General features: G+C 54.2%; 5 protein-coding genes across 11 annotated transcripts in view; 2 read left to right on the top strand and 3 right to left on the bottom strand.

Moving 5' to 3' along the window:
• LOC128752806 (protein IWS1 homolog) overlaps positions 1-8564 on the bottom strand; it is a 9778-nt gene extending 1214 nt beyond the window's left edge. Inside the window, exons 1-13 of one of the 4 annotated variants that reach the window (XR_008413718.1) lie at positions 8177-8559; positions 6279-6373; positions 4749-5259; positions 4578-4631; positions 4298-4511; positions 4166-4217; positions 3995-4098; positions 3685-3918; positions 1938-2067; positions 1759-1876; positions 1581-1692; positions 1135-1186; positions 958-1069 (exon numbers count right to left, since the gene is read on the bottom strand). Coding sequence is in view for 2 of the 4 variants with exons in the window: in XM_053854481.1 (XP_053710456.1) it covers positions 898-1069; positions 1135-1191; positions 1351-1407; positions 1581-1876; positions 1938-2067; positions 3685-3918; positions 3995-4098; positions 4166-4217; positions 4298-4511; positions 4578-4631; positions 4749-5259; positions 6279-6373; positions 8177-8219 (2019 nt within the window). In the remaining 2 variants the exon portion in view is untranslated. Of the gene's footprint in view, positions 1070-1134; positions 1192-1350; positions 1408-1580; positions 1877-1937; positions 2068-3684; positions 3919-3994; positions 4099-4165; positions 4218-4297; positions 4512-4577; positions 4632-4748; positions 5260-6278; positions 6374-8176 lie in introns of all 4 variants that reach the window. The other 3 variants (XM_053854481.1, XR_008413713.1, XM_053854610.1) reach the window with 3 other exon arrangements.
• A 56-nt stretch (positions 8565-8620) lies between these two features.
• On the top strand, positions 8621-11346 carry wdr74 (WD repeat domain 74). Its single transcript, XM_053854861.1, has 2 exons — positions 8621-9348; positions 10808-11346. The coding sequence occupies exons 1-2, from the start codon at positions 8668-8670 to the stop codon at positions 11339-11341; spliced, it is 1215 nt and encodes a 404-aa protein (XP_053710836.1). The 5' UTR covers positions 8621-8667; the 3' UTR covers positions 11342-11346.
• A 1306-nt stretch (positions 11347-12652) lies between these two features.
• On the top strand, positions 12653-16087 carry LOC128753394 (uncharacterized). The gene is made up of 9 exons (XM_053855108.1): positions 12653-12746; positions 13151-13196; positions 13272-13464; positions 13528-13748; positions 13813-13915; positions 13999-14094; positions 14154-14225; positions 14303-14483; positions 14551-16087. Exons 2-9 carry the CDS (start codon positions 13156-13158, stop codon positions 14640-14642), a joined length of 999 nt encoding a protein of 332 aa, XP_053711083.1. The 5' UTR covers positions 12653-12746; positions 13151-13155; the 3' UTR covers positions 14643-16087.
• On the bottom strand, positions 14812-16754 carry ilkap (integrin-linked kinase-associated serine/threonine phosphatase). 2 transcript variants are annotated; one of them, XM_053854938.1, is made up of 10 exons: positions 16535-16754; positions 16388-16471; positions 16146-16266; positions 15959-16065; positions 15801-15894; positions 15649-15736; positions 15432-15559; positions 15235-15354; positions 15090-15171; positions 14812-15024 (listed from the first exon to the last, which is right to left on the bottom strand). In XM_053854938.1, the coding sequence occupies exons 1-10, from the start codon at positions 16593-16595 to the stop codon at positions 14887-14889; spliced, it is 1023 nt and encodes a 340-aa protein (XP_053710913.1). In that variant the 5' UTR covers positions 16596-16754; the 3' UTR covers positions 14812-14886. The 2 variants fall into 2 exon arrangements, 1 of the variants encoding a protein (XP_053710913.1); XR_008413852.1 differs by having other exon boundaries at positions 14878-15024; positions 15437-15559.
• A 275-nt stretch (positions 16755-17029) lies between these two features.
• LOC128753465 (fibroblast growth factor 12-like) lies at positions 17030-19447 on the bottom strand. 3 transcript variants are annotated; one of them, XM_053855387.1, is made up of 5 exons: positions 19221-19447; positions 18523-18636; positions 18333-18436; positions 18033-18147; positions 17030-17957 (listed from the first exon to the last, which is right to left on the bottom strand). In XM_053855387.1, exons 1-5 carry the CDS (start codon positions 19243-19245, stop codon positions 17764-17766), a joined length of 552 nt encoding a protein of 183 aa, XP_053711362.1. In that variant the 5' UTR covers positions 19246-19447; the 3' UTR covers positions 17030-17763. The 3 variants fall into 3 exon arrangements, with proteins under 3 accessions (XP_053711362.1, XP_053711212.1, XP_053711294.1); XM_053855237.1 differs by having other exon boundaries at positions 18213-18436; XM_053855319.1 differs by having other exon boundaries at positions 17031-17957; positions 18033-18231.
• Between the last annotated feature and the right edge of the window lie 980 nt (positions 19448-20427).

Consider the following 20427-nt stretch of genomic DNA (forward strand, 5'->3'; position numbering starts at 1 on the left):
AGCTCCACAGCAGACGTGCTGCTGCCCAGTGAGCGGCAGTCAGCATTCACCGGTCACGATGATGTCGGCCGATCATGATCTGTGGCCGATCGATCGGAGCATCCCTCATTTATGGTGTTACCTTGCTGTGCTGCGACGAGTGAAAAACACATCTTGCTAACCGCCTGAGACTGACGCTCGTCGTCTGGTTTGAATCCAAAATACAGCCACACAAGGGAATGCGAGCCTTTTTTTCACAGGAGGTTTGTTTTTCTTGTGGCTAGTTCCCGGCCCGTCCTCCATATTCCTTCAGTTTCTATCCTGTCACTACTGCGGCCGCGTCACCAGTGAACGGGACACGTGACAACAAGGCACATCTTCTGGCAGAAGGTTCAGCAGGATCCACCAGATTCAGGAACCGCTGTGTCCTGCTGGCCCTCACACTGCTAAACTACCTCCGACTGAGCAATAAGCTCCCCAGCTGCTGTATGTTGCTGTTTCTGTTTGTTTGTGCAGTTTACATATGGGTCATTCTGTTTTCTGTTTCACGCTACTTTACTTTACACGCATGCCCTTATATTTCAGTTTAGCGCACTTGACTATCATTTGATCTGTTGGTTGCCAAGGTCTCACTGCTGTGTTTGGCTGAAGGTGAAGCCACGAGCATTGTGGGAAAAGGAAAGTAGTGGCTTGCAGCGTAAAACTCACCAAGGAAAGTAGCATTTCTGATGCAAATCCAGTCGGTTTGTACATGAAATGCGAATCAAATTGATTTTGGAATTGGATTTCGGGCTCAGGTTACATGGGGCGGCCACCTGTGAGTGAAGACGCAGCCAGCGGGTGGCGTCTGACCGCATGGTTTCAAAGGTTGGCCGTACATTTCTACACGTCATCCGTCATCCACTTTGACATGGACTGTCACGCTGGAGTCAGGATCGGTTCCGCCCCCTTCTTCCTCCAGCACACGCACACACTCACCCGGTTGGACTCCATCTCCACGTTCCACTTGGGCCGGACCACGTAGTCCTTGTTGGACGGCATGGGCACGCGAGCTCGAGCACAGAAGCCGGGGTCACCGGGGCGCAGGGCTCTGCAGGCATCATGGGGTCATGGATGGGGTCACAGTCTGCCAAGCACCGGGTGATCCAGACTTACTTCTCCTCTCCAGTCAGCTGTTTCTCCAGGTCTCTGCGAGGGGTTTGGCCTCCTGAACTGGACACACAAAATCAGACTTGAGAGTCCAGTCAGCACAGCGCCACCAGGGGAACCACAGCTTCTGAGCCAGCCCCCATTGTTAGTGATGCAATCGCAAATGGGTTTGGAGGGAGCTCCAACCTCAAGCCACATGACCACATGCAAGAAACACTGAACCTGAGTGGTGGGGAGAAAACATCAGGTTCTTGCGCCTTCTCCACCTTCTGAGGATGACTAGGCGGCAGGAGGGGAGGTGGATTGGATGGAGGGATGAGGAGGACAGGGGAAGAGAGAGAGGTCATAAAGTTCAAGCAGGAAAGATGAAGGTGGCAGAGCCTGCTGCAGCCACCGCTCCACCACTGACAGAGGGAGAAGTTGAGGAGCAGCGAGGAGGTCACCAGTCGTACCTCAGGCGACGCCTCTGTGGCATCTGTTGGTCCAGGTCCCGCTGCTGCCGCTCCTCTCTGGTCATGCCTTTGTAGTTGGAGGTGAGGCCAAAGATGGGCCGCGACCACTCGTCTGAAGGGATGACACACGCGTGACACAGGCGACACAAGGAGCCGGCCAGCGGCAGAGGGAACTCACTGATGAGTTTGAGGGCCAGGTCTTTGTTGGGCCGAGACTCTTTGGGATGCTTGTAGAGAAACATGACGGCGCGGCCAATCCCGCTGTGCTTCAGCGTCTCCTGACTCACACTGGGGAGCTGCGGAGGAAGCAGAGCCACGCTGAGGTCACCACACACAGACCGAGCCAGGACCACGGACCTCCTGCAGGATACGCAGCAGCTCCTCCCGGATCCTCAGAGCAGGAAGAGACTTGTCAGGCAGAGGACTGATCCATTCTTTGATGGCGGACATGACTCCACTGTCGATGAAGGTTTCCTTCAAGTCCTGTCTAACACACACACACACACACACACACACACACACACACACACACACACACACACACACACACACACACACACACACACACACACACACACACACACACACACACACACACACACACACACACACACACACACACACACACACACACACACACACACACACACACACACACACACACACACACACACTTAACTTCCTAACTCAGTGAGGATTGTCATTGACACCACCCTTTCCCCAGCCTCTCCCCCTGAACCTAACCATCTAAAACAAATGGCGGAACGTCAGCTTTACTTTGTACCAAACTAAAACCCAATGATAACAATCCAGCTATTGTGTAGTTGTGGGTAGGTGGGTAAGCTTTGTTGTCAAATATGCTACAGTACAAGACACATAGCATGGATGAAATATCTGTTCTCTCAGACCCTGACGACATGAAAATCGACAGACTCAAACTGAGGCTCACTCCACGCACACATGCACAGGCGATACACTCCTTTCAGTCCCAATACTGACAGCAGTATCGGGACTCGCACAGATACTGGCCTATTTTGCTGTACTCATGCTGCTCCAATCCTCGCTCCTGACAGCACTGGACACCAGCTGCAATGCAAACACTCCCTGATGCCCGGCACGGAGGCGGACCTCTGACACCGCTGGCAGTTTTCACGGTACTTTTGACACAAGACACCAGAGTTTGCACTGCACTGCTGCTATGATGGACTCCACAGGTGCCCAGACTCGCTGGCTCCTCCGGGGACTTTCATGGCTGCAGTTTTATACCATATTAGTGGTTACAGAGACTCTGGTTGTGCTCTTGGTCATGGTCCGGAACAGAACCATCAACTGATAAACCTGGGAAACCCAGAGGCAGCACCAGGATCTATATCTGATACCAGCACATGCAGCCACTGCCCAGCCTAAACATGACAACCACCAGACTGGCAGTGCACTGCAAGGCAAAGGAATACATGGAGAAATCTGTCGAGTGCTCATGAATCCTAACCAATATACAGAACAGCCCCAGCATTACATCAGCCAATGCATGAGCAGAAATATTTGACTGAAATCCATTCATCTGTTTGGGGTACTCCGTATCCAAAGAAACATAGGCATCCCCATACAGGAGAGGGGATTCTGTCAGTTCAGCAATATAGTGGGATACGCACCATCGTTTTAAGGGGGGCTATCAGAATGCAGTACAATATCATGTACATGACATGACAGTGTGCAAAAGGAAAACGGTGTTAAACACGTCCCAAGTATCGATGTATCAGACACAGATATAGACAACTTCAAATATCAAGACCAGGTCACACAATGATTCTTGAGCTTCTTACAGCTCCAGAGTTGATGCTGTTCAAACTATTTTTGCACGATTGAACCAGTAAGCTCGTAATACCCTTTCCCCAGCCTTGCACCACATGGCTCACCCTAACCAAGACTATGAACCAAATCAGCGAAATCCAAAATTACAATAAACTACTACCCTCTAAACTTGTGAGGACAGGCCCAAACACACTCACAAGGAGGAGGCTCATCAAGACCTGGTCCTCACAAGTCTGGCGAAACATGCCCCCCCCAGCGCACGCACTTGTAAAAGGTGAGGGGTGGAGCTTACTTCTTCAGGTGCATCACCACCTGAGGCAGCAGAGTGAGCTTCTTTAAGGCCGGTTTCTTCTGTCCGTTCAGAGCTCGGTCCTCCTCTGCAGCCTCGTTCATCTTGGTGATCATGGCACTGACCACATCGTCAGCGTCGCTGATAAACGTCCCCCCATCGCGGTGACGCCGCTTCTTGCCGCTCATGGCTTTTTTACGCGCCAGCATGATGTCAAAGTCCGACATAAAGCTGGTGCTGCACAAAATCATTGGTTTGGTGACGTGGACACTGTGTGTGTGTGTGTGTGTGTGTGTGTGTGTGTCACGCTCACTCGTGGCCGCTGCGGTCAACACCTTCATCAGAATCGGAGTCCTCCATCTGCTGCTCAGGTTCCGCCTCCTTCTTGTCTCCTTCCAGGTCTTCCTGGTTAAAGCCCTGTCCACATGCACGCACAAGTTAAGGAGTTCCAAGATCAAGCACCGACACAAACTCCCGCTCTCACCGTGAACTCCTCCTCATCTCCAGACTCTCCAAAAATGTCAGCAATCATCTTCCTAAGGAGGCAGAAGGTTCCAGTTCACCATCTCCATGAGTGCCACCAGCAGACCACAGAGGCAGCACAACAATCACTCACTCCTCCTCGTCGTCGTCGTCTCCTCCAGACTCACTGTCGCTCCCAAACAACTCCTCTTTCTTCTTTTCAGGCTCGGGCCGGGAGGTCTGCTCCTCATCGCTGCTGTCAGACCCCAGTTCTCGGAGTTTGGCGGCCAGACTCTCATCTGGGCCCTCAGATCCTCGGTCACTGTCGGAGCTCTCCCCTTGAGACCCGGAACGCTTCCTCTTTCCTGCTGCAGAGTGATGCAGAAAGACAGAGGGGTGAAATGCATCGACAACAGGGGGAAGGGTCTTCTCACCAGGTTTGTCGTCTTCATCCTCACTGTCAGACAAGATGGCTGCTTTCCTTTTCACTGCAGAAGCAAAGAAACGACAGCGATTGGCTATTAAACTGGTGTGGTGGGGTGCACAACATATGGTTGAGTGCAATCCAGAGGCCGGTCTGGGAATCTTGGGGGGGTCATTCATACCAGGTTTGTCCTCGCCGCTGCTGTGTTTTTCATCTTTATCACTCTCAGCAGACCTCTTGAATTCACCCTCCTCATCATCATCTTCGCTGTCTGACTGCACCACTGCCTTCCATCTCCCACCTCGCTTCCTTCCTGGCTCCTCCTCCTCCTCCTCCTCCTCCTCGGAGTGCAATGGCTGAGCTCCTTTGTCGCCTCGTCCCTCCGCATCAGAGTCATTATTAGAGGATGCTTCTGGTTTGTACTCGGTGTTGTCCGAGTCACTGTGTGCAGCCACTTTGGAGCCGCCATCCTCAGTGTCCGAGCCACGACTGACTGGAGAGCCCTTCTCTTGGGACGAGCCCTCGTAGCTCTTGTGCTGGCTGGAAGCCTCATCATCGCTCTGAGCAAGTGGTAAACCCTCATCTGCATCAGAGTCACAGCCATGGACTCGGCGACGCTCTGCTTCCGACTCACTATCCGCTCCTTTAGTTTCCATGTGGTGGGAGGAGTCTTCGTCGTTGCTACAGTCACCCTGTAAGGGATGTCAGGGTCACACATCACACAACACCAGTGTCTTCCAACCTCTCTCTGGCCACGGCAGCCTTGGTTCACACCACCACAGGAACCCGGGCCAAAGCTCACTCGTGCTGAAAGTCCTGTAGAAAATCCCTGTTCACTGGTGAAACACTGCAGCTGCGGACACTGGCTTGTTCTGTTGCCAGGCTGTTTGCAGAAACACATGGCAGAAAATGTCTTTGTTTCCCTTGTGTCCAGAAAGAGGCAGCAATATGGCAAACTATATCATGGTTTATTGCTGTGTTGACTGACTTTAAATCACTGTTTGGATGGGATCACTTCTCTTTTGCATGATTTGATTGTAGTTTCCAGACAAATTCTCAGCTTCTTTGCCTGAACCTGCTTCATAAAAACAATGTGGTCCAGTTAGAGGCGCATCAGCTTTAGAAACAGCTGGAAGTTGTTGAAGCATGTGAGCGGCTTCTTGGCTGTGAGTGTGTGGGCAGAGGAGCGCCGCGCACCACAGCAGCGCTGCTTTGACTGAGGGAGGGATCAGCGCATCACCACACTGGAGCTCTACAGTAGAGTGGAGAGAAAGAATGGCAGCCAATCCATGGGATCATCTCCTCACCTCGGTTGCTCCTCAACACCTTCTCATTGTCATGATTTCATGGCATCATATCGCCCGCCTCTATCTCCGGACACATGAGATGAAACTGGATCATTTTCCCGCGCCACACCTGACACTCGGCTCACTAATGCTCACACAGCACCCCGGGTGAAAAACGCTGCACTGGACAGCCACCTGTTAGCAGACTCGCCCATGACAACACAGAACACTCACAAGCACCTGAAGCATCTGGTGTGGAGATTGAATCTCATTTTAATCAAGTTCACTATTGTGGCTGCCACAATCTTTTTGTGGAACTGATGTCACCTACCTCAGGACCTAACCCTAAGCCCCAATGGGTAGTTGTGATGTGTGGCAGGACTCCGGCAGGAGGGCTTCAGCAGAAGGGATGGCTACCAACTCACCTCAGACTGAGCCATGCCGCTTGTCACGTTCTCCCCATCTGACTCGTGCTCATCCAGCACCGGAGTTCTACCCCCAACAGCGTCATCATCCTCATCTGGAGAGAAAGATTCGTTCAGCGTGCCCACATCTGGGTTGGTAAAGCACAAAAGAGTGAACACTAGGGCTGGGTATCGATTCTAATTTCAAGAATCGATTCGATTCCGATTCTCATGACTTAGAATCGATTATCACGATTCAATTCGATTTGATTCGATCCGATCCGATCCGATCTCGATTCAGGTTAGTATTTAAACCATTTTCTGAGCTGTTGCCTTAATCACATGACAAGTTACGCAACGTATTAATACTAGTATCATATTGACATTCAACAGGAAATTAATGAAGGATTGATAGTAAATGATAATAAAGATCCAGACACAGAACGCCAGATGTGACTGCTCATGGGACTGGTGCATTATTAGAAGTATGACATCAAAAATTCACCCAAAAGATGATGCTGTTTAATACTAATGCATTTTTATGTTATTATCAAAATGAAAAAAAGATATTCTCAGCCACTGAAAATGTCAACAGAGTGCTGGTGATTGACTTCACAGCAACCTGACGGTCATTGCGCAGTATGTGAACAGTTCTCTGTGGTCTGTAGTACGTACGAGAAGAGGTCCCACTCTTCATCAATATAGTGAGTTGTCAGACTCGCGTAAGATTGCGAAGATGTCCACGTATCACTTGTAATGCCCACCCTGACTGCTGACTGAAGCTTACTCTTCACCTTTTCTTTTACTGACTGGTGCATGTTTGGGATAACAGACGTTTGCGAGAAACCGTAACGTAGTGAGGCTCTGTTACTTTCTGTTCTGTTACTCGTTCTCAACGACGGAAGACGGGCGCATATCTTTGCAAATGAAGCCCGCAATCGCTTCAGTTATTTTGACAGAGCGTGCAGAATTACCCGCTAGTGGTAAAGTTCGCTCGAGTTTCATTTGTTGTGGCCCGGTGGATGGCTTGGACAGGAGCGCTGGGTGATGTCGCGTCACGTGACTCGTGAGGTGGGTCGTATTTCCGCTGCACTACAACACTTCCAATAGCTCCATTAGGCATAACATGCTAATTGCTATGCTTTTGTCGAGCGCATTTTTGGTTTGGTCGCGTCTGAACGTTGCTAGTGTTGCCACTGTGAGGAGGCATGTTGTTTTGACTTTGGCGTCCCAGGTGCGCGCATGCGCACTTGACCCGGAGAATATGTGTTAAAACGTAAATTAATTAATCCGATCTTTGGATCTACGAATCGATTTTATGGAATTGATGTACGAATCGATTCAGAATCGGAAAATCGATTTTTTTTAACACAGCACTAGTGAACACACCACACCGAAGAGGACTTAAGCCACGCTTACTTCACACCGGAAAACCGTCATGGTGGGAGGCAAATAACAGTCGGGACGGAACGATGACAACCGGCGGCGGAACGAGACTCTTCAATATTCCGAGCAAATGTACATAGGAAAATAACGTCTTTAAGGCAGTGAGCTCAGGCACGGTTAGGATCACTGTATCGAATACTTTGTACACTCATTTGATTAATTATTGACTTATTCGAATACTAATTGGACTGGATTTTGTTCGTTTCGCAATTGCGAAGAAGAAGCTGTCCTTCGCTTAACTGTGAATTCATGAGTGGCATATTGTGAGAACCCTATGTGAGGTCAGGTGGTAGACCTCAACACAGTGGAGTTGAACACATGCTTAGTTGCTCTTCATTAGATCGCCTCCTTCTTTCACACGGGGAAACAAGTCAAGGATTAACGGGTGCAGTCGTGACTTGAACCACCTTCAGCCGGTGAATAAGTCTCGTTTCTCGAGGCTATTATTAGCATCGCGTTAGCTTGTTGTTTACCAGAGTGGCTCCCGGACATGACGTCGTCCTCTTCTCCGCTCATAATCCAGCTAATGGGTGGTTCGCAGCAAGGCAACGGGCTTATGCGTCCACCCGACGGATCTGCAGACCCAACCTGAGTTCTAAACGGACAGCAGAGAGTTGGAAGACAGCACGCAACCTTATCCCACAAGATGGTGATGCCGCATCAAGTGCGCACGCGTCACATCGCGTTTCCTGCTCGCTCCGTCTTCTTCTTCTTCTTCTTCTTCCCTTGTCTGTAGACAGAGGCCCCTGCTGCCCTCTGCTGACCTAGAGAAGTAGTTGCCGCGTCCAAATCACTTGACTGTTCTAAAGTGCTTCCTCTTCCTCGCTGTGGTGGCGTCTACTTACACATGCACTTGAACACTCGTCCCCGTGTGTTGCGAGTGAATGACGTTTTGTGACTTTGACCTTTGTATTCTGCTCTGGCTTTGTGATAGAAAGCCTCTGTAGGGGGCGCTGTTAAGTGCATGTTGCCTCAAAGAAGGAGAAGAAGACGAGCCTCGTGTCGTTCGGACGTGATCGGTTGTGGACTTGAGACCGGTCCGATGGGGGACAGCAGTAGGCTTTGCTCCGTGTGGCTCGGTTCCGAGACCGGTATCGTGAAGGGAGTCAGTTTGACGAGGAAACGAGCCTTTAACTTCTGCAACACATCTCAATTAAGCCGGGACCAGGAGGTTCGGGTCTTGGCGTGGGGCGACTCGGCTGAGAGCGAGTTGCTCGTCGGAGCCGTTGACGGGACCGTGAAGACGTTCAGCACAGAGAAGGGCGTGTTCACTGAGGCGAGGAACTGCGGGGACCCGGCGGAGGGACACCTTGTGGGTTTGGCCTCCGTCGGGTCCGCTCTGGTCACCTGCAACGAAGCTGGGTCTGTGCGGGTCTGGAAGGAAGGGGACCGACCTGCTGCTCAGCTGGACGCTGGAAACGGCGTGTGCAGGATGCGCTTGGACCAGGATCGCCCGAACAGAATCGCCACCGGTGGAAAGGAGAACGGACTGAAGATCTGGGACCTGGAGAGACCCGAGAAACCCGTCTTCGCTGCCAAAAACCTGCGGGACGACTGGCTGGATCTTCGGCGCCCACACTGGGTCCGGGACCTGGCCTTCATACCGAACTCGGACAAGCTGGTGACCTGCACCGGTCACCATCAGGTCAGTTCCGCCGGTGTTTGGAGCCCCACCGCGCTGGATCACGTGCTGCGTGTTGTTCGGAACACGTGACATTTCGCGTCGTGATGCTTCACCTCGTACCGCGAATTGTGGCGGAAAGAAAGATGTTATGACTTGTCACCTTACGAACCGGTCAGCGATTGACGGTTGAATGGTGTCTGACGACGAGCAACTGAAATGAGGAAGAGAGCGTCTCCGCGAGAGAACGTATGGTGTCATCATCGGCCCATATCCGTGTGATCGCTGGGTCTCGGTTTTTGTCTGTTGTGGAGCACGTAGCAACGAGGGGATCGCTGCTGCTGGTCACTGCTCCCACCATCCCTTGACTAGGAATTTGTTATCCAAATGATGTGGAAAAAGGAACCGTTTCATTCAGACACATCGCCAAGGAGGCAGAAAAACATCCAGTTCGACGTGAGACGTTTGGTGAATCACTTGAGACTGTGCCGTGTCCTGATATGTTTACTCACTGACTGCTTGTGACAGGGAGCATGCATTTATGCAAGTCTCCACTCCGCGCGTGTTCAAACCTTTCAGACTCAGGTGGCTGACGAACGCTGCACCTGACTCGGCGTCACCCACCGCGCCGATATATCGGCCGATCATGAGCGGAGCATCTCTCATAGCAACTCGAAATGAAGGGGATTTTATAGCTGTCGTTTCCCCCGCGTCACGTTCACAGCATCGCTCATCACAGGGAGATTTTGATTGATTGATTAAACAAACCGACCACTTTAGCCAATCGCTGCAACCATTCCAGATGGTTCTGAGCTGACATGTTGCAGAACAGTGCGAGAGTCAATGGCTGACCACGTGTTCATGAGTGCAGCTTATCCTGCGGACACCAAAAGGTTCTTGTTTCATTCAGAGTTCATTGATGTGACAGCCAAGTTCAGATCCGGGACGGGTCTTTGGAAGTGCTCCCTGCACCAGCGCTTCTCTACCACACAGCTGCGGGACGTCAAGTGGTCGGTCCTCACTGAGTGTGTTTGACACAGAAGACTGCACGTGCCATGGCCAACTGCTGGACGTTGGTGTGAACAGGGCGAACACGCCGTCTGCTTCAACTCTCGTCTGAGCGCTCGTGAAAGCTGCCGTCATTGCTGAAGAGCCAGGTGGTGACGAGAGGCGTTGCCCAGCGGCTCAGCTCAGAAGCAGGTGATCAGGACCGCGAGGGATTTGGGGGAGAGGAGTGATGACAACAACAATGTGCGTCATAAAGGCCCTTTTCCGAGTAGACCGTGTGCAAGTCAGAACCCAGGCCAAGAGCTGGGTCCTGCATTACAACAGGCTCCTTCTAATGTGGAGCGGACGATCCGGGTCCTGCGGGACATTGATGTCAGTCCACTGAGAGCAGCCATTTGCTCCACACGTTTGTTGTCTCGACACGCGGGCAGTTTTGAAGCTGCTGACCTGGTCTGATCATGTTCTTGCTCTCCAGGTCCATGTCTTCGATCCGTCGACGCCACAGAGGCGCCCAGTCCTCGAGGCAGAGTTCGGCGAGTTTCCTCTGACCGCACTCTCTCTGGCCGCCGCGGGGAACGCCGTCGTGGTGGGAAACACGCATGGTCAGATGGCTGTGCTGGACCTGAGGAAGGGCCTGGTCCGTGGGGTTCTGAAGGGGCTGTCTGGCGGCGTGCGTGGCCTACAGTGCCACCCCCACCGGCCCCTGGTGGCCTCTTGCGGACTGGACCGCTTCCTTCGGATTCACGACTTGGAGGAGCGTAAAGTCCAGCACAAGGTCTACCTGAAGTCAAGACTGAACTGTGTCCTGCTGGCCACTCAGCACCCCGACGGTGTGGAGGGCGCCGAGCCAGAGGCCGAGGCTGAGGTCAAGGAGGAGGGGGACGAGGTGTGGGACAGCATGGAGCGGGTGGAGGAGGGGGGCAGGAGGGAGAGTACCAAGAGGAAACTGAGCCATGGGCACGAGGAGGAGCGCAAGAAAAACAAGACAGGTGACTTGGTCCAGGTGTGACTCTCTGGATCTGGGACTGAACACGTGTCCGCTTGGCTTCCAAAGCAGCGGGAGACAGTGGAGTGAATGACACGATGACGGAAATAAAAAGTTGGTGATTGGAACCCGAGTGAGCTTTCGTGAGGCCTTTTGGAGCTTGGCAGAGCAGGGAGCTGCTGTGTGCTGGTGGAATCGGGATCCAATTTTTCGCCCTGGTCAATAAAATAAAATAACCCACAAACACCCAAGGCTGATCACGAGTTCAACAGTGTGATGGCCGAGGGGAAGAAGCTGTTCCTGGAGATGCAGCAGTGACGGTGGACACCGGTGGACCCGCAGATAGAACAGGGCGTTCCTCATTCATGGAAGGTTTCCCGTGTCTGTTGGTGACGGCAGCAACAGGCTGAGGTGGACGTTTTGCCGCGAGTCTGATGGATTCAGAGACCTGAGTGCGTTTTTAAGTTTGTGCGTCAGTCATGTCAATGCCTGGCTGAAACGAGGGACAGTGGAAGTTGTTTTGTTGTTCAAGTTTCAGGGCTTGAAAGAGACCGTTCCACTCTTGGACGCCTTCAGGTGAGTGACCGTGTCTGACACTCTCATTATTAGTTCCTTCACATCATGTGCGTTGACGGCGTGAGGTGCCAGGTGATGGTGGTTTCGACTTTGTGCTGTAGTTTATGATGGATTTGCGAGTGAACCACACATAATGACGTGTGTGAGAGGCGCTCCGTTTGTCGGGTCTCGCGCGCACACGCGGCGCTGCTCTGCCTCCTGGGCCACTCGGCCTGTGACCTGCTGTCGCCGTGGCCTGGCCTTCCTGCGAGGTTCTGTTCCATGCTGCAGACCAGACGTCGCCTGCGTCGCGTGCCTTGGACATTGACGTGACCCGCACGTTTAGCACTGCCAGATCCGGGTCCCGTCCTCCTGCGTCTGCTTTGGTTGCGACTGAGGAGGGTGACGTGCAGTTTTATGAAACCGAGCTTGGTCTCGACGGTTTGGAGGCTGCGCCGGTGGAGTCGACCCCCCCGCGGAGGTATGGGCCCTTCCTTCCGGGCCACGAAGGGAGGGGACCTTCACCGTTAGATCTGATGACGTACCACACGTCACCACAGTTCTACGACCATGTGCGCGGCCCAGCAGGCCCGTCTCCCTCAGTTCCGATGGGGGCGGAGCAGCGGGAGACAGGGGGGGGGGGGTGTACAGTCTACATACATATGTGGTGGGCGGTGCCTTACTGGGCGCAGAGCCAATGAATCGGAGCCGAGGCCCGTGCGCCGTGGTGGTTTAACCAATAGCGGAGGCGCATTATCCCAGAGCTGAGGTGATGTCCAGTCACCCAGGTGTCGTCGCTGCCAACGGCCAACTCTCGTCCGGTGTCCGGACCCAGCTGTGAGCTCAGGGTCCACGCTACCTAGCGCCACTGCAGGTGAGCCCAGTCAGACCCGAGTCCACGTCTCGGCTGTTGGTTCAGTAAGACTTGCGCATTCAGAGCCCCGAACCTGCGGAACTTTCTGTGGTAACGTCAGCGTTACTCTCAGGTGTTTTAGTAGCGGCCACCTGCCTGTCAAACTGCACAGTCATCGTTAGCTCGCGCGCTCAAACGCAGCGTTCGTTTGACCACGCAAACGGTCTCGGACCTTCGTCCTCATCTCCGACTCGTCGTGATTGGAAGAAGAAGCGCCGAAGAGCCATTCATCACGGGGAAGACGGGAGTGACGTCACAGTTGGCGTCGACTCCGCTGAATGCTGTTCGCTGGCGCTAGTCGTTGATGGCTCCCATGTCACGTGTTGTTCCGCTGCTTCTCTTTTGCTGTTCTCTTGGTGCCGCAGGAAGCATGAAGGTGAAAGCTGAATTAGAGCTGAGCCACGGGAGCAGGTGAGATGCCGTGTTGTCATGACGACCGACCGATTCTGCACTGGACCTGTGTGTGTTCATGGCACCGGTCCGCAGGCGGCAGAGCGACACCAGACCTCCGCTCTTCACCAAAGTCCGGTGTTGGAAGCCCAGCGGACCCCTAGAGCAGGTGGCGCTGTCCGGGGAGCAGTCTGGACGTGAGCTTTCACCTTTCCTCCATCAGGGCCCCCGGCCAGGGGCCAAGTCGAGAGCGGCCCGAGGATCCTGGAGCCCAGAGGAGGACCAGATGGTGAGCGTGGGTGTACGCTGGTGCAGGACGTTGTCCGGGTTGTGACGGGGCCCTCCTCTCCAGCTGGTCCTGCTGGTCCAACAGCTGGGGATCAAAAGCTGGGCCCTGGTGGCCAGACACATGTGCAGCAGGAGCGGGAAGCAATGCCGCGAGCGCTGGATCAACCACCTGGACCCCAGGGTGAAGAAGGGCAAGTGGACGCTGGAAGAGGATCAGATCCTGCGCAGGGCCCACGGCCAGCTGGGCAATCGCTGGGCAGATATCTCCAAGCTGTTACCTGGCAGGTGAGCGGGAAGCAGCCGGCCTCCGGCAGTGCCGTGGTGAGCGCCTGCCTGTGTTGTGGTGCAGGACGGACAACGCCATCAAAAACCACTGGAACGCCACGCTGAAGAGAGAGAGGAACTCCCTGGGCCCCTCCCCTGCCCTCTTTCCCGAGAGCCTGGAGCCAGCGGTGAAGCGCGCGCCTCATCACCACCCTCAACTCGCCTGGCCTCGCCTCAGCTCTGGTCATCTTTCTCGTCAATTCATCCTCAGCCCGTGGACGTGGACCTCTCCGGCCACTTGACCGAGTGCTGCCCCTTCTGTGGCTCCACCTTCAACCCCAGTCCTGTGCCTGCATCAGGACAGACTGTAAGTCTTCTTCACCGTTGTTCAATGGCAGCTTTGGCTGACGGAGCTTTCTTTCACAGGCACCAGAGCCGCTTCATCCAGTGAAGACACGGACCTCAGCAGAGACCCAGCTTCAGTCTTTAGTGAGACGGGTCGGTTGCTTCTCATTGAGATGGGGGGGGGGGGTCAGGAGCAGCTGTAGTTAGGTGGTGCCCATCCCCCTAGGAAGCTGGAGGATGTTGAGCAGAAGGTCAGAGGTCTGCAGATGTCCAGCTGGAGTGAGAAGGTCAGGAGTGAAGGCGCTCACTCCCAGGTGGCAGAGGTCCTCAGCAGGTTCCCTGATGTCCATGACTCGAGCTGCACACCACTCGTGGGACAAGACTTGCTGTTGTATCCAGCATCTCCTCCAGGTTCTTGGACTCAGGTGAAGAGCATCATGTCGCTGGCCACTTGCTTTCACGCCGCCTGTCTCCGTAGATGCAGCTGCTGAAGTGAGCCAGACTCTGATGGAACAGGTCCAGTTCTGGCCACCGACCAGTGAGCAGCTGGAACACGTGTTACCATGGTAACCGTCCTGTCATCGGCCTCAATTCCAGGCTGGTGACCCTCAACTGAAGTTCAGATGAGCCACTGCAGAACAATTGAATGTGTTTGAGTGTCATACTTGATCCGCTCCTCACCAATGAACCGGCCAATCGATGGCCCAGCCCACCTGCCACCTCGCCACTGTTCGGAGGGAAAACTCCAGAGTCAACATTCCATACTGAATTGAAGAGACACACTGATGGAAAAGTTTGTTCTTTTATGGTCATTTCAACTAAAATCAGCTGGAGAAACAGCCTGGTCTGGGTTTGTCACGCTGAGCAGCATCACAGTCACATTGTCTCCACTGCCTCTTCTCACTGCTTCACTGCAAAGTTGGTGAGTTGCTGAGTCCAGCTGACCTCCGTCCTGCAGGCAGACGGAGAGGCCGTGGTCAGCTGTGGCGCCGGGACAAGGGCAATCTGCGCACTGACCTGGAGAATCTGCAGGACCAACTTAACCGCTTCTTCTGGGGAGAAGACTTTGAACAAGCCATCACAGGCCACCAGGAGAAACCTGCGGGAGGAGCAGTCGTCAGGCACGGACGACGCGGACCTCCACACGGCAGGAGACGCTCACCGATCCTTGTGAGTCAGCTGGCACCTCCTCAGGTCCGGCGTTGAGATGACGCCACAACGTTTGAACTGACCGTCGCCAATGGACCTGGAAACCTCCAGAACTCCCAGCACTCGTCCGTCCCTGCAAAAGCAGGTCCAGACCAGTTCAGCCCTGAACTGAAGGGAGAGACCAGCGTGCGCGCGTGTCTGTGTGTGTACCTCACAGTTCCACCAGCTCTCTGGATCCTCATCCGCTCTTCGTAGATGGTGGGGTTATGTTCTTGACTGAGAGCCAGGACCACAGACCTTTGACTGCCGTCCGTCTGCTCCACCCTGCACAGCACTGCCTACACACACACACACACACAGAGACAGACACACCGCCTGCAGACCAACGACTGCACACACAAAGAGGCAGAAAGGCGGGGTTTGGTACCCGACTGTCCCCGAGATTGGCCACGTAGACGGTGCGGTCCAGCACCAGGACGCAGGTGGCCGTGCAGCCATCCTTCCAGGCCGGCTTCCTTTGTGACAGCGGCTGGTGAGAATCAAAGTGTCAGACTGCTGGAAGAGAGGCACGAGGCTCACTGGCGGGAGGCTTTCTTCAGGAACTCCTCATCCGTTTGCCGAAAACTGTCCACCAGACATTTTTTGATCTGCTGCTCCAAGTTGCCTGTCTTCCCTGGAGATGAGAGCAGTGTGAGACAAGGAGGGGGTAGTGGGGGGGCTGGATCGTCTCCACTCACCCCGGGGAAAGTTCCGGATCAGATACTTGTGAAGGTGGTCGGCTGCGAACCGGGAGGCCCGGGAGCCTCCGTGTCCGTCAAAGACGGCGTAGTACGAGACCTTGGATCTGCACGAGACAGCACGGCATCACCACCAGACACTGGACCTGGCGCCTGTCCGGACCGGACCGGACCGAGTGTGGCTCACATGTGGGCCGGGACTTGGTCCAGGCCCAACTCTCGCAGGTCACTCAGCATCACGTGAGTGTCCTCCATCTCGTCCCGTTCTCCCTGAGACTCAGACACAAAGCCCTGCAGACGCAGCAGCCCTGGAGACAGGACACTGTTACTGCACCTCCTCCTAGCTTCCGTTCTCCTCCTCTGAGCCTCAGCAGTCCTCTGCTCCCCCTCTGCTCGCCTCTAAACCGCATGGCACAAACAGGTGACAACCTTCTTGACACATCCTCTTGGTCTTCTCCGTCTCTTGCTCCTCGTCGCGTCTCCTCTTGACGCTGCTCTCCGGCGCCGCGGGGCCTGGGGGGAGAGAGCAGCGGAGCGATGACACGCTGCATCACACACGCGGATCCGATCACTGACCGGGAGGCTGACGCTCGCTGACGGCGTGCTGGGGCTCCGGCAGGTCTCCGAATAGATCCATCCTGGGCGCGTAGCTCAGCCTGTGCTGGCCCACTAGAACGAGCGGACAGAATGTGCCACCGCGCGTCCTGACGTTTCCAATGTGAAGCTGCAGCGATGGGCCGCGGGACTGCACGAGCGTCGCTCCGCTTGTGGCTCGGCTCGCTTCTTCTTCGACTCCTGTGTTACCACCGCCGCGGCGCGTGACCGCCACCCAGCGTTGGTTGTCCAGAAGGCGGGTTCAATCTCGCTGACCGGTGTGACCACCCTGAGTCTGTCCAAAAACCTGAAGCCATTTGTGGCCAAGTGACGCTCCTCAGCTGGAGCAGAGTGCGTGAGCGTGAGCCAGCGCGTGTCAGAGGGCAAAGAGACGTCAGCCAGTGACCTCAGGCTTCTTTACCAGGGTTCGGCTTCCACTTCACCTCTGCAGCAACATCCAAGTGGTCAAGAACGACAGAAGCAAGTGGGTTGGATTTATACTTGAATTTATATTGAAATGTCAATGACAATCTTCAGTGAGTCAATCATTGGTCAGTATCGTCAATAGCTTTGGATAAGGTCTCCACCTCTTCCACATCCACCAATTGGAAGGCAGCGACATTCACCTTTTGTCTTTAAAAAAGTGCAGATAAAAACATGCAGTCAGACTTTGTAGGTTGAGTGAGGGTCGCGGACGCGTTATGGAGACATCATGCAACGATCCCACAGAGTGAGTCCTGCTCCGGGCCCCAGGTCCTGGTCCCAGCGCGTGACTACTGTATGAAGAGTCGATCTGGGCAGAAGGTGCAGCCCGTGACACCAGAAGTGGCGAGGGAGACTGCAGATGGTTCTGCTTGTCACAACCTTGGGAGCAGGTGGGACCTTGTGCAATTACAGCACACAATGGAGAGGAGGAAGAAGAAGAAGCGCAACATCAGGAAAGTGCAAATGTGTTTCATCATTATAAAATGCCTGGAAGTGAAAGGTCCGCAGCTATTCAAGGTCACCACCCTGCCCTTGTCACTCTCGTCAGCATCATCATCGGCGCTAAGTGCATGTGTTCATGTCATATTACAAGACTTTTTGCATAAAAATGAAGTCATCATTGTCCTCAGTGCTCCTGCACTGCTTCGATCTACTGACTGGATCCTGGTCTTCGTTGGTCGTCATCATGGTGTTGTGGTCGGTGTGGAGGGCGGACGCCAGTTGGGCTATGACACCTCATGCTCTGTGCAGTCGTCCAGGCTCCTGTCCTGTGGCCCGCCCTCCTGGTTGGGATCCTGGTTCTGGTCCTGGTTCTGGTCCAGGCCACAGACCCGCTGCTGGCTGTGGATGGTGGGGCTGCGCGACGACTTGAGCAACTTCTCCTCCAGCTCATGCAGTGAGGGCTCCTTGTACATGCAGACTGAGGGGAGCGGAGGTCAGGCGGGTCACTAGCAGCACTGGAGCAGTGGAGAGGAGAGGAGAGGCGCATACACACCTTCGATCGGTCGGGGGACAAAGTGCGAGCAGGGTTTGGTTTTCTTCACCCGGTTTCCCTTCATGACAACGCCTTCCTTGTTCAGGCCGAGGAACCAAGCCCGACCTGACTCGTGCTGCCGGTACAACGTAGAAGAGTAGATGACGTAGTAGTTCTCAAAGACCGACTCTTTAAACTTACACTCAGCTGTGAAGATATCCTGCCACACACAAACACAGTGGAGTGAGTTGAGCGCCAGCTCCAGAGCTCCGTCCGTCTGTCTGAGAGTGTGTGCGTGTGTGTGTGTGTGTGTGTCCTCACAGAAGTGTACAGGAAGCCCTCTGCATTCATGGCTAGGTAGAGTGCAGCTTTCACTCCCTGGATGGCAACAACTCGCAAACCCACTGGGATCAAGTTGAAAAGGGCTGGTGATGAATGACAGTCAGTCAGGACCAGACTGGACCGGCCACCAGCGCCCGCGCCCACGCCCGCGCCCGCGTGTGTGTCTTACTGTTGTCGCTGTTCTCGTCCTTACAGCCGCTGATGGTTCCGTCCGGCTGCATCTGCAGGTAAAAGCCCTGCTCACTGAAGAGACGCGTGACGATGCCCTTCAGCTCCGGCTCCGCTGCGCACGCGCACACACACACACACACACACACACGCGTCCAACTGTGGTCAGGACCGGGTCAACATCCTGTGTGTCATGTGATGGTCAGCAGAACACTTCCCTCCCTCGTGGACGTGCTGAGTCATGGTTCACTCACACAGATGACAATATGGCACACCAACCAGAGAGGGGACCCAAGTGTGTCACGGTGACGTCACCACACCTCTGCACACACACACACACTTGTCACCCGCGCCACACCAACAAAACCATCTTGACCCGTGGCGGGTGTTTCACGTTTGCTGAGTCAGTTGTGCGCGCTCGCGAGCCCGCAGTCAAATCGAAAAGACGTCCTGACGGGGACCGTCCCCGGACAGGAAGTGATGTCATCTGATGGAATGCTAATGTAATGCGCCACTTTCTCGCAGATGAGCTGTCATCCACGCACGCACGCACGCATGATGACCACACCTAGCAGCTGCAGCAGAATTCCGCCGCAGCCTCTCACCCACAATGCATCAGGCCGCTCTGCCCACCACACCCTCCTCCTCCATCCCCGTCTGATCAGCCGCCTGCGCCCGTCATCTCGGGACCTGTCTTACCTGCAGGCTTCTCTTTGCCCTCCATGTTGCGACTGGGTTCTGATCTTCGTCTGCCGTCCTTTTCTTCCTCCTGAAGCAGCAGCAGTCACCAAGCGTCGCTGCGATATCCGACCAGCTGATCGATGGCCAGCAGAGGGAGGAGGAGGAAGATGAGGAGGAGGAGGAGGAGGACGGCAGTCAACGCGTCACGTTCACCTGGGTCTCTCTCTCTCTCTCTCTCTCTCTCTCTCTCTCTCTCTCTCGCTCTCTGTGAGATCGGCTCACGTGACGCCGCAGTGACGTCACTGCCGGTTTCGTCTCCGTCGGCGCTGAATAAAAGCTTATTACAAGTTAAATATAGAAGCTGAACCTTAGAAGTGGCACCAGCTGGGGGCGAGTGCTGAAGCCATGGCTTGTAGTTCTTCCACCTCAAACCAACTTCAGTGTGGAGCTAGAACAGGGACAGCTTACATTGACGTCGGAAAATAATAGAAATATGTTCTTAATGTTAATACCATTCTACTCTTCTACCTCAGTACAACAAGGTTTCAGCCACTATTCCGTTTTTCAATGGCTATATTCTTTTTTCAGTGCCAACGTCAGCTGTTGCAGCCCCCTGCTTCAGCTGCAGAAGGTGGCCGGTGATGAACCAGAAGACGCTGGAGACACAGCCCCTGCTCTCCTACCGCCACGCGCCACGGTCCACCGAGGAGCAGAGGCGCGGCAGCTCACCGTGGGCTCCCGACTCGTGGCATGCTGCGAAATACCACCCCCTAGAGGTGTGTATGCGCAACTGCATGCACCAGCTGATATGATCTCAGCGCACAAAAACAAAAATTCATCCAGAACGGAATATAAATGACTGCACTTTCCGGACGACAGGGCTTCTGACAGCGCTACATCCACAGCGTGGAAGGAAGAGCAACTGGAAGAGCTGCCATCTGAAGGGAACTATTGGAGCTGGCTGATGTTGAGGAGCTGCTTTCTCTTCAAGAACTGGCTCACTCTTCCGTGACCAGCGAATACGATATGTACATATACAATATACATATATATATATATATATATATAGTGTCGCTCAACTTCAGGTGTCCAGGTGACCGCTCAGAGAGTTAGTGTGTTCGCTTCAGACGCATGAAAAGTTTGAGGGAACATTGGTGAGGAGGCAACTGAAAAACACGTTTCTGACCTTGGAGCCCAGCGTTTCCACCAGATGGGCTGAATTGAG

This window comes from Synchiropus splendidus, chromosome 1 (genome assembly GCF_027744825.2).
Source record: "Synchiropus splendidus isolate RoL2022-P1 chromosome 1, RoL_Sspl_1.0, whole genome shotgun sequence".
Lineage (NCBI taxonomy): Eukaryota > Metazoa > Chordata > Actinopteri > Syngnathiformes > Callionymidae > Synchiropus > Synchiropus splendidus.

What these genes read in the sequence shown, in the direction of transcription:
- wdr74 (XM_053854861.1), top strand. Translation starts at nt 8,668, where the DNA reads ATGTTGCCTCAAAGAAGGAGAAGAAGACGAGCCTCGTGTCGTTCGGAC. An exon ending in CCTGCACCGGTCACCATCAG is followed by an intron (nt 9,349 to 10,807) that starts GTCAGTTCCGCC and finishes CTTGCTCTCCAG; the next exon opens with GTCCATGTCTTCGATCCGTC.
- LOC128753394 (XM_053855108.1), top strand. Translation starts at nt 13,156, where the DNA reads ATGAAGGTGAAAGCTGAATTAGAGCTGAGCCACGGGAGCAG. An exon ending in GCCCAGAGGAGGACCAGATG is followed by an intron (nt 13,465 to 13,527) that starts GTGAGCGTGGGT and finishes CCTCCTCTCCAG; the next exon opens with CTGGTCCTGCTGGTCCAACA. An exon ending in CCGAGAGCCTGGAGCCAGCG is followed by an intron (nt 13,916 to 13,998) that starts GTGAAGCGCGCG and finishes ATTCATCCTCAG; the next exon opens with CCCGTGGACGTGGACCTCTC.
- ilkap (XM_053854938.1), bottom strand. Translation starts at nt 16,595, where the DNA reads ATGGATCTATTCGGAGACCTGCCGGAGCCCCAGCACGCCGTCAGCGAG. An exon ending in CAGCGAGCGTCAGCCTCCCG is followed by an intron (nt 16,472 to 16,534) that starts GTCAGTGATCGG and finishes CTCTCCCCCCAG; the next exon opens with GCCCCGCGGCGCCGGAGAGC. An exon ending in TGGTCCTGCAGATTCTCCAG is followed by an intron (nt 15,025 to 15,089) that starts GTCAGTGCGCAG and finishes GTCTGCCTGCAG; the next exon opens with GACGGAGGTCAGCTGGACTC.
- LOC128753465 (XM_053855237.1), bottom strand. Translation starts at nt 19,245, where the DNA reads ATGGAGGGCAAAGAGAAGCCTGCAG. An exon ending in GGACGAGAACAGCGACAACA is followed by an intron (nt 18,437 to 18,522) that starts GTAAGACACACA and finishes ATTCATCACCAG; the next exon opens with CCCTTTTCAACTTGATCCCA. An exon ending in GGATATCTTCACAGCTGAGT is followed by an intron (nt 18,148 to 18,212) that starts GTAAGTTTAAAG and finishes TTGTACCGGCAG; the next exon opens with CACGAGTCAGGTCGGGCTTG.